General features: G+C 39.7%; 1 protein-coding gene across 6 annotated transcripts in view; it reads right to left on the bottom strand.

Moving 5' to 3' along the window:
• Nucleotides 1-5,872: 5,872 nt before the first annotated feature.
• PRLR (prolactin receptor) overlaps nt 5,873-14,120 on the bottom strand; it is a 169,140-nt gene continuing 160,892 nt past the window's right edge. For all 6 annotated transcript variants that reach the window (XM_027092697.1, XM_027092696.1, XM_027092700.1 and 3 more), the window contains one exon: nt 5,873-13,043. In XM_027092697.1, the coding sequence (XP_026948498.1) occupies nt 12,021-13,043 (1,023 nt within the window). In that variant the 3' untranslated portion in view covers nt 5,873-12,020. The remainder of the gene's footprint in view (nt 13,044-14,120) is intronic.

Raw genomic sequence — 14,120 nt, 5'->3', positions numbered from 1 at the left:
AACTTATTTACAAATCACCTCAGAAAATTATATCTTAAGCAGCACAAAAGATGAATCTCATAAATGTAAAATTCTTAAATAAAATGTTACCAAATTGAATGCAGCAAAGATTGCAAAAATACATCATGACCAAGTAGAATTCATTCCAAGAATGTGAGGGTAATTTAATATTATTTTCTCTAAATAAATTCTTTGTTATAATTTACATGTTAACTGAATAACAGAGAAAAGTCACATTATCATATAAATAAATTTGAGAGCCTTTAACACCAATTCAAGATAACAAAATATTATTAGCAAACAAGGAATAGAAAGGAGTTTCCTTAACATAGTCAAGTGTATCTGCAAAAACCTACAGGAAACATACTTAATGGTGAACTTTTAGTAGCATTTTCTTTAATGTCAGGATCAACAAAGAATGTTCACTATTCTGCTTCTATTCAACCTTGTACTGGAAATCCAACCCCAAGAAATAGATCAGGAAAAAGATATAAGTGTTATAAGGATCAGAAAATAAGAAAACCCAGTTATTACATTCTGATGATATAGTTGTAAAAATGGAAAATCCAAGAAAACTTACAAATTACAAGGATTAATAATTAGAGCTCAATAAGGTTTCAGGATATAGGATCAATATGAAAAAAATCAGTGGTTCCTATATACAAGCAGCAACCACTTAGAATAAGATAATCTTTAAAAAGATACCATTTGCAATAGCAACAAAAATATTATGGTGCCTAGGAATGAATCTAATAAACACATGTAGACATTTATGAAGAATAGCGTAAAGCTTTATTAAAAACAAAAGTAAATGAAGTGATAAACCATGTTCGTGATTAGGAAGAAACAATATTATAAAGATGTGATTTCTCCCAGAATTAATACATAAATTCTACTAATGACAATTTGAATCCCAGAACAAGTTTTAGGCTTATCTCAAAATTCATGTGATGAGTAAATGGCCCAGAATTTCCAGAATAATTTTGAAGAAGGTATGGAGGTGTAGGAATTAATTTACCAGATAACAAGACTGCATAAAACTAGAGTAATAAAATAGGGGACATTGGAGCATGGATAGATAAAGAGACCACTGGACTGGAATAGAAGCCCAGACTTAGGACTTGTGCTTATGTAGAGACTCACATGGCATAAAAGATAAGCAAATCAGGGATGAGTTATTCAGATCCAGAATGGATTCATTAGGACAATGAAAATTAAAATAGCAACAATAAATTATGTTATGCTCATCAAATTGTCAAAAATTAAATATCTGACAATACTAGGTAATGATTAAGGAGTGAACTCCTACACTGCTGACTGGGGTAGACATTGGTACAACCGCTTTGAGAGCAATTTATCAGTATTGAGATAATGTTAAGATATGTGTCCCATATGATCCAATAATTTCACTTCTAGAGGGACATCCTGGAGAAAGTCTTGCAAACACTTAAAATGTGAAACTTGCATAAGAATATTCATTGCAGAGTCATTTATAATAGTGGAAATGGAGAGTTGATCAACACAGGGATTAACAAATACATTTTACATAGGTACACAACTGCATACGGCAGATAAAAACCAATCAACTGGAGCTATTTGGATCTCAAAAACCCAATGCTGAATGAAAAAAAATCAAGGTGAGTAATGATCTATGTTATTATCTATGTAAAATTTATAAACAGCAGAAAAATTATATATATAGTTTACAGATACATATGTATGAAGTAAATGCATTTTTTAAATGGCCAGGAAGGATATACACCTGCAGGATTGTGGTTATACCACTGGAGAGGGAGATAGAGAATTTGGTTATTGAGGGATGCCAGTTCCTGCATCCATCATGTTTCATTTATTAAAAAGAAAAGGTGTGCAAATGTAAAATAGATAGCTAGTGGGAAGCAGCCGCATAGCACAGGGAGATCAGCTGGTGCTTTGTGGCCACCTAGAGGGGTGGGCTAGGGAGGGTGGGAGGGAGGGAGACGCAAGAGGGAAGAGATATGGGAACATATGTATATGTATAACTGATTCACTTTGTTATACAGCAGAAACTAACACACCATTGTAAAACAATTATACTCCAATAAAGATGTTAAAAAAAAAAAAGAAAAGGTATAGAAAAAGGTAATATTTGTGAAATTTGGGTGTTGGTAAGTGGATCTTTGTTGTATCATCCTCCCTAATTTTCAAGTGTGTATGAAATATTTTATGCAATAGACAAAATATTATAAATGGAAGAGTCAATTACAGCTGGCGTTCTAAGTGGAGACATGGGATAATTCCAGGTAGGAGGAAGCAAACAAAAGAAAATGTGCATTGTCGGTGCGAGATTTGTGGCTTAAACTTCATTTGGGAGAGTCGGTTGTTTATCAGATTTGGAACCTCTCATCTTCGCGGTTCCCAGAAGGCCCAAGGAACTTCTGAGTGCTTCCAAGCATGTTTGCATTTCTGAAGCTTGGGTCTGGCAAATGGCTGAAGACTGGAGGAACTTGAGGGCAGTGGAAAGAGAAGATGTAGGACTTAGCTGGGTTGGAAGCAAGATGTCAGTTTTGATTTAGAATTAGTAGGAAATAAAATCAGAGAATATGTTGAAAGAGGAGTACAAGAATGCATGCCTGGAAAAAAAACGCCTTGGCTGAGCGTTCTAAACCAAATATTTTAGCATGTGTCTACGTTAGTATTTAGATTGCTGATTCTTTCCTTCTTTAAAAAAAATATGTCCTAATAAAGTTTGCTGAAACAAAGAAAACCGCCCCCCCCAAACTTACATTATATATAAAATATGTGTTTCACTTATATAGAAAAAGACCCTCCAAAAATCATTGCTTAGGAAGTAATTTATTGATTCAATTTAAATTAACCATTGCTACCATTGCAAAAGCAGTTGCTCTGAAAAAGTATTGAAAAATGTATCATGAGATTACATAGTTCAGTAACAATATCAATATTGATCATGTGAAGCAAAACTACTGGCAAATGTCATTGAAGCTCATTTTATAATTTCTAATAATTTATGCAACGAATGTGTGTCACCTTAAAAATGTACCTGTGACGTTTACAAATTCTTTCAAACACATTTATAAATACAGTAATAAAAATTCCTGAGCTCCCTTAGCTTATACCAGTGTTCGCCAACCAACAATCCATGTGGTGTTTGACTAACACCCTCTAGCCTTTACTTAAAAAATATTTTAAGTAATAATAATAATAATCGCATTCGTAAAAGTATCTGTGCTTCAAGTCTGTTCGTAAGTGTAGGTTTTAACGTGAACCTGATCATAATAAGAGAAAAATGCTTAACACTTGTATGGGCAGCAGGAGTTGAGGGGTGAGGTGAGTAGGCGAGGTTGTAGACAAAAGAATCCTAATTTAAGTGTCGAGACATCCAAAGTAGAGTATGTTTTATAGTACGGGTTTTGTCTCATTTGCATTCTTCAGAAGGATTCTCAGAAGTAAATCTGCAAGAATCTGCTTCCCTGGCCAGTAAGGTCCCATTGGAGGCTTTTCAAAAACCCCATTTCCTATAGTCGTGCCCTATCTCCCAGCCCCAAGATTTCTGTTAAATAGATATTATATCTCCCAATCCCTCAAAACAGTGGGGGACTTAGAATGTGTAAAAGTTGGTTAGTAAGTTGTAGAGTTTAGTGGGATTAAGGTTTCAGATATGGTTCTGGCAGGATGTGGCAACATATAATTTCTGTTTTCTTTTAGGAAAGCACATGTGATAACTTTGGAAAATTAGCTACACATTACTTTTCCAACTCGTCATTAATTATATGAACACCGTGTCTGGTGACTAACACTACAGTTTTTTCCAGCTTAGAGGTAAAAGTATGTCCAGTAATTAAAGGCAGGTGGCACCAATGTAAGCGTGGGGGAGTCAGTGTTTCTTTGACAGAAGCCAAGTGTTAGGGAGTGATACTCACTAAATGAGAAATTTCGCATTCCCTGGTAAGACATGGCATTAGGGGATTTAGGAGGCAAAGAAGAATTTGTAAAGCAAACCCCACACCATCCCACAATTCTGTAACACAAGCATGAACAGTAGGTAAAGATTCCTAGATCTAGATCCATTAAAAGTAAAAAGTTATCAGTTTACACTTAATCTAATGAATTTGGTCAGAAAAGATGTTGTTAGTAATATGGATGAATCATACTGTTCAAAAGCATCCCGTTTTTTAATGACTTGGTTTTACCTTTATTTTATAATACTTAAATGAGCTTCTCTGATCTGATCTCCATGTGCCTGGTTCCATCTCACGTTATTTTTTAGCAGCTTCTTGTGTGAGGGATGGGTGCAGGAAGATTATGTTTTGCAATCATATGGAAAGGTGAAGAGAAAGGAGGAAAACTGTTTTGGTCCAATCTACATAAACAATTTCTGGATTATAGATCCTTAGCAGCAAAAATCCATCAAGAAAATTGTTTCAGCCATGAATGTGTTATTTTGCTATTTACATATCAAATAAAAATAAATAGAGGAAGGGGAGGCAAGGGGAATAAACATTTATTGAGCCAGGCACTGAGCTGGGTGTTTTCAACAGCATGAATAGAAATAGAATGATCATATGCTACTGGGATGATTTTGTTTGGCAAGCGTTGTTTCTGGCCTGCAGTAAAAATGAAGATGTTCTGGCAATAGCAATTAGCAGAATCTCCCATACTGCTGACAAGGATTTAACTGTCCATGTTGCCCCCTCAAAATGGAAGGAGACAAATGAATAAATCCATGGGAAAGAGAAAGCACAATAAGCAAAGATTTACAGAATTAAAGATGCAAGATGAATCAGATGACTACAGTCTTCTATAATTCTTTAAGGCTAAAAAAATAGGCATTACAATAAGTTCATGTAGAAGTGAGTTTTTAAAATCAAAACAAGATTATTTCTGATATATGGCTGATTTTCCCCATACCATAATATCTTTGATGGTTAAAATCAAATAAGGAGGGGCTTCCCTGGTGGCCCAGTGGTTGAGAGCCTGCCTGCCGATGCAGGGGACACGGGTTCGTGCCCTGGTCCGGGAAGATCCCACATGCCGCAGAGCGGGTAGGCCCGTGAGCCATGGCCGCTGAGCCTGCGCGTCCGGAGCCTGTGCTCCGCAACGGGAGAGGCCACATCAGTGACGGAAAAAAAAAAAAAAAAAAAAAAAATCAAATAAGGAAAAGATTTATTTCTAGGGGCTTTAGGGAAGTCAAATTGTGAGAAATGTCGCTATCGTGGCTTTGGGTAACCACCTTGAGGTGACTTATGGTTGGGAAAAAATGTTCATCTATAGTTTTGTTGGTTTTTTACCTGGTGAATTACTATGTATTCTTTCTGGCTCTTATTCATCAGCCAGTTTTTATAAAAGGGAAAAATGGTTATTGAGAAAACCTAGCATAAACCTACTGACTGGTGAATTAGAAGGTGTATTCTCATGTAAAAACAAAACCAAAGCCCAGTAACATATTATAACAATCACTTCTAATTTCCTATGTAATGTTTAAGAATTTTGCTTGGCATTTTCTAGGAAGAGAGAAAAAGCAGAAGTAGTGGTAGCTTTGAAAATATGGAACCTTTTGCTATTCCATAGCCTTCACTTCAATATGGCTTTACAGGAGACACAGATCACCTAACAGTCCGGTTCTATAGGTTGCTTCGGTTTCCGTGTGAGACACAGAAATTGTCTGAAATGACTGATCAAGCAGAAGAACAAGCCTCATGATGCAAATAACATTCAAGAAGTATAAGAGGTCACGTGAAGCAAAGCTGGGGGGGTTGACTTTTAAACAGTTGTTGGATTGTACGTTAAACACTTACCCCAGAGCAGCTGTACGAGGGCAACTTACACTACTTCTAGACAAAGATTAAGAAAAGAATGAGTACATTCATGGTTTCATCAGAAAGATATCATTACATATTTTTTTCAGTTTTGTTTTCCAGACATAGAAACAATCATACTGAAATACATATACATAGATTCTAAGTCATTAAATAATTATTTTCTTTTGTATTACATGGTGAGTTTCACAACAGGAGGATTATATATTTCAATGTGTCATACAGTTTTTGAACCACATAAAGCAATATAATATAAAATCATATAACAGTTACTTTAAAGTCAGGAATATCACATGGCAAATACACAACTATGGCACTGAAAATAGTCAAAGTGGGAGATGTGACATCTTTCATCTCTAAATGATAAGCAGTTTGAAGGAAGGATATTAGAACAAGAAGGGAGGTAGTTACTTTTAAAACTTCAAAATCATTTTATCAGGAATTTTATAAAACAAATTGCTGTTCAGGAAAATCTTTGCCATATAGTTTTTCAATTTCAGATAACACAACAACAAGATATTTTCCCCCCTCAGGATTTGTGAAATCTGCATGGAAAAAACTCAGACTGGACTTTGAAGTGTACCCAGGTGAAGCATAATTTGACCATAACTATTAAACTATCATTTTTGATGTTACTACTTAAGTAGCTAAAGTTTTTAGAGTTAAGTGTTTTTTCTTTTTAATCAGCAGCAGGTAAAAAGTTAACTAATAGACTGTGATTATCTAAGGGTCTCTCTCTTCACTGACAACAACCATGTAAACAGTACATGTTTTCCCCCTTTGCACATCTCAGTGCTTCCTGACATGAAATCAGAGCATAACTCAAAGGAATCAATGTGGACAAAACAGTCATGGGCATATGGTATTGTGAGTTACGTGCATCTCTTAGCCATAAACTCAGAACACTGAATAGATTATAGAGTGACTATGTCCAATAAAATTTGGGTTTAGCAGGCTACTCTTGGCATTTTGTGGAATCCTAAGGTGCCCAAACATTTGGAAACACCCTTTCTATCTCTTTCCTTTTATTGAAATAGATACCATGTAATGGTCTCAGACCAAAAGTCACCTTCTTGAAAGACACAAATCTAGGGAGAGAACTCCTGTTTGATTTGCAGATGACATGTATACTGATCATGAAATAAGTCCAGGCCATAACTATAAGTAGAACTTCTGGTTAGGTCATAAGCTCTCAAGCAATCATTTTGTATTTTTAAGTTTCTGCTTAAGACCTCCACGGCCGAGTCGTCAATGTAGCTGGATTTATTCATGGCCTTCGAATGAATGAATTGGGCTAGAATATCTAAGCCTGAGGACCTTTAAATGGGGTAACTTGTGACCCTCAACCTGGGCCTTGATATCTGTGTGGCTGACTTAACATCTGACTCAGTCCTTTGACTCAGGCCAAAGTCATCGTTTATGTGTAATTTAGTTTCTTGCAAATCCTATGGTTGCTACTGCACATAATGAACTCTCAGGAAAAATAAAGGCCCTGGAGTGAGAGCATAAGAAGCCTACAAGATGGACAGCTAAGCAGAAGAGAAGAAGCAAGGATGCTAACTGAAATCGATCTGACTTGGAGGAATGGATCTGTTTTTCTCTTCAGCGGTGTCACAGCCACATTGTCCACTGCTTCAGGTTAAGGCCACACCAGCAATATTTCCCTGCACTGCCCCTGGGCCTTCTACAGAAACCCTGGACTTTACTTAGATCATGAGCATCAAAGACAGTTAGAGCCGGAAGGGGTCTTAGAAATATTTTAGGCCAATGCACTCGTTTAACAGGTGAGGGAACTAGTGGCTAGAGTTTAAAGGACTTGCCTAAGATCACACAGCCTGTTTAGTGGCAGCAGGATGACCTCGACCTGGAAATTGAGTGCTCAGCCCACTACCCTAGCAACAACACAATGATGCTTGGGCTGAAAAAGGAGAAAAAGAAATTGGTTCACTGAAGTACACGTGAGGCTTTCATCAATGACAAATCTACGTTAGCAACCCTGCGGATGGTAACCCAGAGCCTTTACATCTTTCTGCATGTGTGCAAGTTTCCACGGTGCATGCATTCCCCTTCTCAGGCCCTGGCATGCAAGTCCAAGCTATTCAGAAGTTCATTAATATGTTTTCAAATTGAGGGTCTCAAGTAACAGGGTGGCAGGCTTATTCCAAAATCCTAGCCAGAGTCAATTTCTTGTCAAAGTAAGTTACACTATTCACATCAGCTCTGTGGCAATTCAATTAAACAATAAATTAAAATCCACTCAGTAGTTGCTGATTGGACCTTAGACCGTTTAGTCATTCTCTTTCTGGCTTTTTCATTCATTTACCTAAATTGTAAGATTTACTTTCTAATCGATACACTTTTCTTGTGAAAATGAAACTTCAAAAAAACAAAAAGTAAAGAAAGGCACTTTGTAAGATGTGTACAAATCTGTTTCTTTCATGTCTACTCTAAGGAGATAGTAAAATTACTACAGGCAGCGGCAAGTCTTTCTGCCAGTGATGGGCAGTGGCGGGCAGCCTGGAGAAAGAGGCAGATTTGGGAACGGACCCTCCTTAACCAAGCTGCACCCTGGGGCTCAGGTGCCTCTGGTTGTTCATCGGATTCTCCCGTTCGGCTGGGTCACTACAGGACAGTCAAACTCCTTCGTCTCGTACAGATGGTAAGGGATTGACCAGCTTTGGACCAAACCAGTGAAAGCAAGTATTTAGTACATAACTGCCTACCAGGATTGGCCTTAGGCACTTAGGAGGTGGAGAGTCTGTTAAATGTCAGTGACATGGCTGATCATAACTTGTGCTCATTTGAGGTGCCTTGTACCCATTTGCTAAAACTGACCAGAGAAGATTTTGCAGTTTGAGTCATCAGCTTCCATAAATCATCCATTGGCTATCCCTCTTCCGTGTGCTTTGTAACTTGAATATTTAGGTGTTTGTTTATAAAAATATGACCTTTATAATTAAGAACTTAAGGCTTTTAAAGCCAAATGTGCAATGGTGGTACATAATCCATGGGAGAAAAAAAAAAACAAACCAGAATCAGCCGCCTGATATAAGAAAAGTGTTTTTCTTTCTAAAAATCAAAGCCTCTTTCAATGTCTTTAAAAAAATATCTCATGCCTCTTCTCTCTACACGCATATTTGCACATAATCTTAGACTATGATTCTATACCTACATGATGTATAAAATGCATGTGCGATATGTTAAGATCAGTTGGACTTGATGATTTGCAAGTGAAATAAAATGACCACATCCCTGAAGAGGACTTGTATTTCTATGATAAAGGGCAACTATTTATTAGCTTAATTATGATACAAGGCATTGGTTAATTATCTTTGCAGGACACTATTCAGTGAATCATGGAATCAAGGAGTCGGAGTTTGAAAGGACATTAGAGATTTTCCGGCCTAACATTTCCTTCAGAGGAAACTGAGGCCCAGAGAAGGGAGTTGATCTGTCTAAGGTAACATAATTAGCATTAGAAGCTGGGTCTCTTGGCCCCCAATCTGCATACTTTCATTCGACTAGGGGATTCCTTAACAGAAAATAGGCTAGACCATGAAAAAAACATAGTTTATTAAAGAGTGCTAACTGACCATAGACTTATAGCCTTGGCTTTAGTTAACAAGTGGTAGTAATTTACTTGCTAACTGGTGTTTTTTTTAAGGATTTAGTTTGAGTCTTCAGCCATGACATTTTTTTCCATATATGCCAAATTATATATCAAAAGCAGACTATTTTTGAATTTTCATACTATCAGACTGATTGATACACATCTTGGAGGAGATTGGACTATTTTTGGGAAAGGTTTAGTCTGTACTGGCTGTGAAGGGCAGAGTCTTTTGTCAATGCTTCTCAAGGTGGAATATATTCCCTGGACCTCTTAGAAGTTGTGTGTACTTTTTCAGGTCATTCTCTACCATTATGCGAATCCTAAACCACTAATATGTTTTAAAAAATGATGCCTTTTTCTTACAGTACCGTTCAGTGCAAGTCAAATAGACTCAACCTGTACTTTCCAGGAGAGGATCGCTTCACGCACTAAAATAAGCTTTAGTGGAAATGATCACCTAGGGCACTGCTTCTCAAACTTCACTGCGCACATGAATCATCTGGGGATCTTAGCAAAATGCAGATTCTGAGGCAGGGTTGGGGTGGAGATTCTGCATTTCCAAGCAGCGCCCAGGTGATGCTGATGCAGCTGGTCAGACCATATTTTGAGTAGCAAGGATCTAGGGGATTGAATAAACTTGGACAACTTTCCCAAATAGCCCCCTCGCTCTTAACATGTTGTTTGCATATTGGGAGAGTAGAGCTTCAGATGTATTACTTTTGCATTTCTGGAAGCTCTGGCAACGTGTTCACTTTCACACATCAGGCCACTTCGGAGTCCAGTTCCTATCCACATGGACTTGTTGGGCTGGAATATTTAACTCACAGAGGGAGCTCAAATTCTCTATGTTCCAGCTAGTGAGTGGATACAGAAATGGATTTGCTGTCAGGTGAAATGGAAATAGAGGCAGGCAGTTTGATGAGTCATGGATGTTCTCTTTAAAATGGAGATCCAGGCTTTTGACCGCTCTTGGAGAGCCTGCCCTTGGAACTGACTTGGGGCTTCCAACTACCATACCCTGGCCTTTGTAGTGGTTCCCACTAATCCACAGATGCCTGGTTTCTTGGAACTTTGCTTTGGATACTTCTGACGTGAGTGCTCTCCCTGCCCCTGCCAAAATTCTGCAAGTGGATCTACTGGATCTATTCCAGAGAGACACGAACTCCTGGCTTTACTTAAAATGTCCTCGCTGTCCAAGATTGTTCAGAAAAGCAGAACAAGAACCCTCTCTCTTGGACAGTGCGTTAGATGTTACCACTCTCCTTTTTCATTGTAGCTTTATGACTATTCACCCAGAGAAGAGCAGAAGCCCCGGAGTAGCCCTAAATTACAAGAGAAGTAATTTCTGGTCTGTGGAGAGCCCTAAAACTCTAGCTCTATGATTGTTGTTTAAAGTATCCTGGAGATAAAAAGAATCAGCTAAACTATACTACACTGTGTTGGAAACTGAATATTGTCATCCACTTCATATTCCTCAGTGGGCTTTGGGTTGGTGTGGTATTTTATTCCACAAACAGGGACTGCATATATCACTCTGTACTGTAAATACTCCTTATAATCACATAACGGAAAATACTGTACCCACTGAATAGGTAAACAGCTGTACTGGGAAGGTAGAAAACAGTGTTTTATTTACCTAAGTGATAGAAAAATAGTCTTCAAAAATACATTGTTCAACTTACGGGTTTATATTAAAGTAGAATTTGTATGTACAGTAAGGCAGTACTTCCGTTAGCGATGATCTTTTAAATTAAAGTTAGTCTTTGGGGATTTTTTTTCACTAACAGAAGACTAGGGTGTGTAATAAATTATCATGCTGAAATGAAGGAGGAAAACATTTTAGAAGGATTCACCACATGAAACTCATTTGCCTCTTATGTAAGAAAATTTCACTTTCTAAAACTCTATTCTCCAGGAACTTCAGAATGAAATACAATTTAGCGGGGGTGGGGGGGGGAATCCATGCTTAATAAATTCAAACTATTTTAAGAAAAAATTGGAGGCATCCTTTTTATTTGCATATTGGCAATGCATCATTAAGGTAATAGGAACGGATGTAAACAATTTGTCAGGTGTTCTAGAATGCACTCTTTTTTTAAATGTGTTTAATTTGGTTAATCCTAATAAAATGAGAGAGGAGTGCTAAAGGTTAAGCAATTGGTCTTCAAAAGTGGTTTTCATGGCATTTTTCTCATATCTACCCTCTTCCTGTGGTAAACAGTTTTGACTGGTTGATATCCTTCTGTCATATACCAGACCATGAAAGCCTGTTCCAGGGGATATACCTATTGGCACTGTCCCTCAAGAATACTAAGCAATGTGCTTTTATTTCATTGAACACATAATTTTATAACTGATAGCAAAACGTAACTCTACAAATCACACGAAACTAAACGATTTGTTCTGGAATCAACTGTTGGAGAAAGAGGCAACTGGTTGAAAATGGATCATGAAGACGAGTGACCTGGGAGTTTGGTAGTGTCATTCTAACCCCGTTCTCAAGCCTTCTCTGGTAGAGTGCATTTCATGTACTCTGTAGTGTTACCTGAAGGAAAATCACATTTTAACCCATCCTTCCATGAATCAAGCTCTCACTGAAAGGGGTGCATAAAACCTGTGGGATGCAGGTAATCCAGCCCACCGAGCTGGAGTCTGCAGCTGCTCGGGGCCGCGGGGAAGGAGGCCAGGTCTACCGCGGCTGGATTCTGTGGCAGGGATGGCGGGGCCTCCTTGGCCGGTTCTTCAAACGGAGCCAGGTTTTGCGCTCGCCGATCCTGCACCAACACCAGGATGTTGCTCGCCATCACCCGGGACACCTTCGAATACTCCTTGCTGGTTTCAGGGGTGCTGGTCTTCTCCGCCCGGCCGCTGTGCTCATTTTGTTTCGGGAGCAGCGCCAGCGCTCCATCTTTGCTGACTTTGTGGATCTCCACGTACTCCAAGGGTTTAGCAGAGGTCAAGGGGGTCTTGCCCTGGGGCAGCAGCCGTGCTGCATCTTGGTCAGTCTTGGAACGGAAGCTTTCTGACTCCCCGTGCTCAGCTGCCTTTCCTTCCCCGCCAGTCTCAATGGTTTGTGAGGGTGTTAAAGCACGTGTGTCTGTTTTGTCCAACAAAGTGGATGCAGCACCTGCCGTGCCCAGGCCCAGCTTACACACATCAGCAACGCTGTGGTAAGATGACCTGGAGTAGTGCAGGCCGGGGGGCTGCAGCAAAGGCCACGTTGAAGATTGGGATCCGCTGGCATGAAGAGAGGGGATTTTGCCTTCCATGCTTGTGCTCTGAGGGCCTTGGGGCTGGGTAACGTTTGTTTCAGGTTTCTCTGCCTTCTCAAGGCCCTCAGGAGTGTGGAACTTGGAGGGATTGGCCCGAGGTTCATCACACTTTTCAGACAGAAGGGAAGGGCTGTCGCAGCTGCCCCGGCCAGAGTCACTGTCGGGATCCGAGTGCGTGGGCTTCACGCCTTGCCCCGGGTGTTCTTTGGAGTGAGCTGCCAGCAGCTGCTGGTCCCCACTGTCATCCACCTCTAAGAACTCCACCAGTAAGTCCTCGCAGTCGGAAGTGGGAGGGAAGTCTTGGCACCCCAGGGCGCTCAGAAGTTCCTCGGACTTGCCCTTCTATTAAAACACAGACACAAGGCAAGAAGGCTGTCAGGTTCATAACATTCCAAATGGACATCGCAGCCAAGTCTGTGTTCCTGACTACGGGCAGGTGGGACGTGGCCACGGCCTCGCAGAATTTCCCAGACGTCAGACATCTGTGTCCCAGGCCATCTAGAATCACCTCCTGGACTATTACTCACCTAATATTTTTCTTTAAGTCAATTCACGATTTTAACTTAGTCTTTCTCTAAGCAATAATGATCACGAGTTGAATGGGCAAGTAGTATATATGCATATAATAAAAATATAACTATTAAATAAGAAAAGCTTGGGAAACATCTAAACCCATAGTGCTCATGCGTGCACTTGGTACTGGGACTCACTAGTTCTGAAATTGGGTTGCTGGCCTCCTAACTGGCTCCCTCACCCCACGTCTGGAGTCCGGTAGTGGGAAGTTGATTCTCATCTTTTCCTTCTTCTCTCCCTTCTCCTCTTCCTTGCTTCTCCCTCCCCGTCCCTCCCTTCACCCCCCATCCCACTCCTTCCTTTCCTTCTGCTCCATCTCCCCTCCCTCCCCTCCCTCCCCCACTTCCTGCCAGCCCATATTCCCTCCATCTCCCTGGGTTCCTCTCCCTCCTCCTTCTCTCTATCCTCCTCTCCCCCCACTTCTCCTCCGGCCTCCTCTTCTTATTTTCCACGCTTCTCCAGATGCTCTGATTTAGGTCAGGGACTGGTGCCTAAATCTTGGCTCTATTACTTATTAAAGCTCTATGACTTTGGATAAGCTGTTCTGTGATCCTCAGTTTCTCCATTTGTAAAATGGGAATAATAGCACCCATCTGGGAAAGTTCTTTTGAGAATTAGGGGTAATGGCATTAAAAATCCAAGAACTTTTTCTTCGGACACAAAAAGCAGTTTTTAAAAGTCATTAAGTCCCTGTGGCTACAAGGTCAAATTGCGAGCTAAACAATAATTCATTTAGTTAGCTGAGATGTTCATGCTGGGTCTATAAAGGTCAGTGCTAGAGACTGGATAGCAGAATAAGAGCCCAAATTCTGGGGCTCTAGTTCCTGCTCTGATATCTGCAATCAG

This window comes from Aethalodelphis obliquidens, unplaced genomic scaffold (genome assembly GCF_003676395.1).
Source record: "Aethalodelphis obliquidens isolate GAN/ISIS:26980383/991018 unplaced genomic scaffold, ASM367639v1 scaffold80, whole genome shotgun sequence".
Taxonomy (NCBI): domain Eukaryota; kingdom Metazoa; phylum Chordata; class Mammalia; order Artiodactyla; family Delphinidae; genus Aethalodelphis; species Aethalodelphis obliquidens.
The sequence above is the reverse complement of the archived record's forward strand: the minus strand, read 5'-3'. Positions and strand labels throughout refer to the sequence as shown.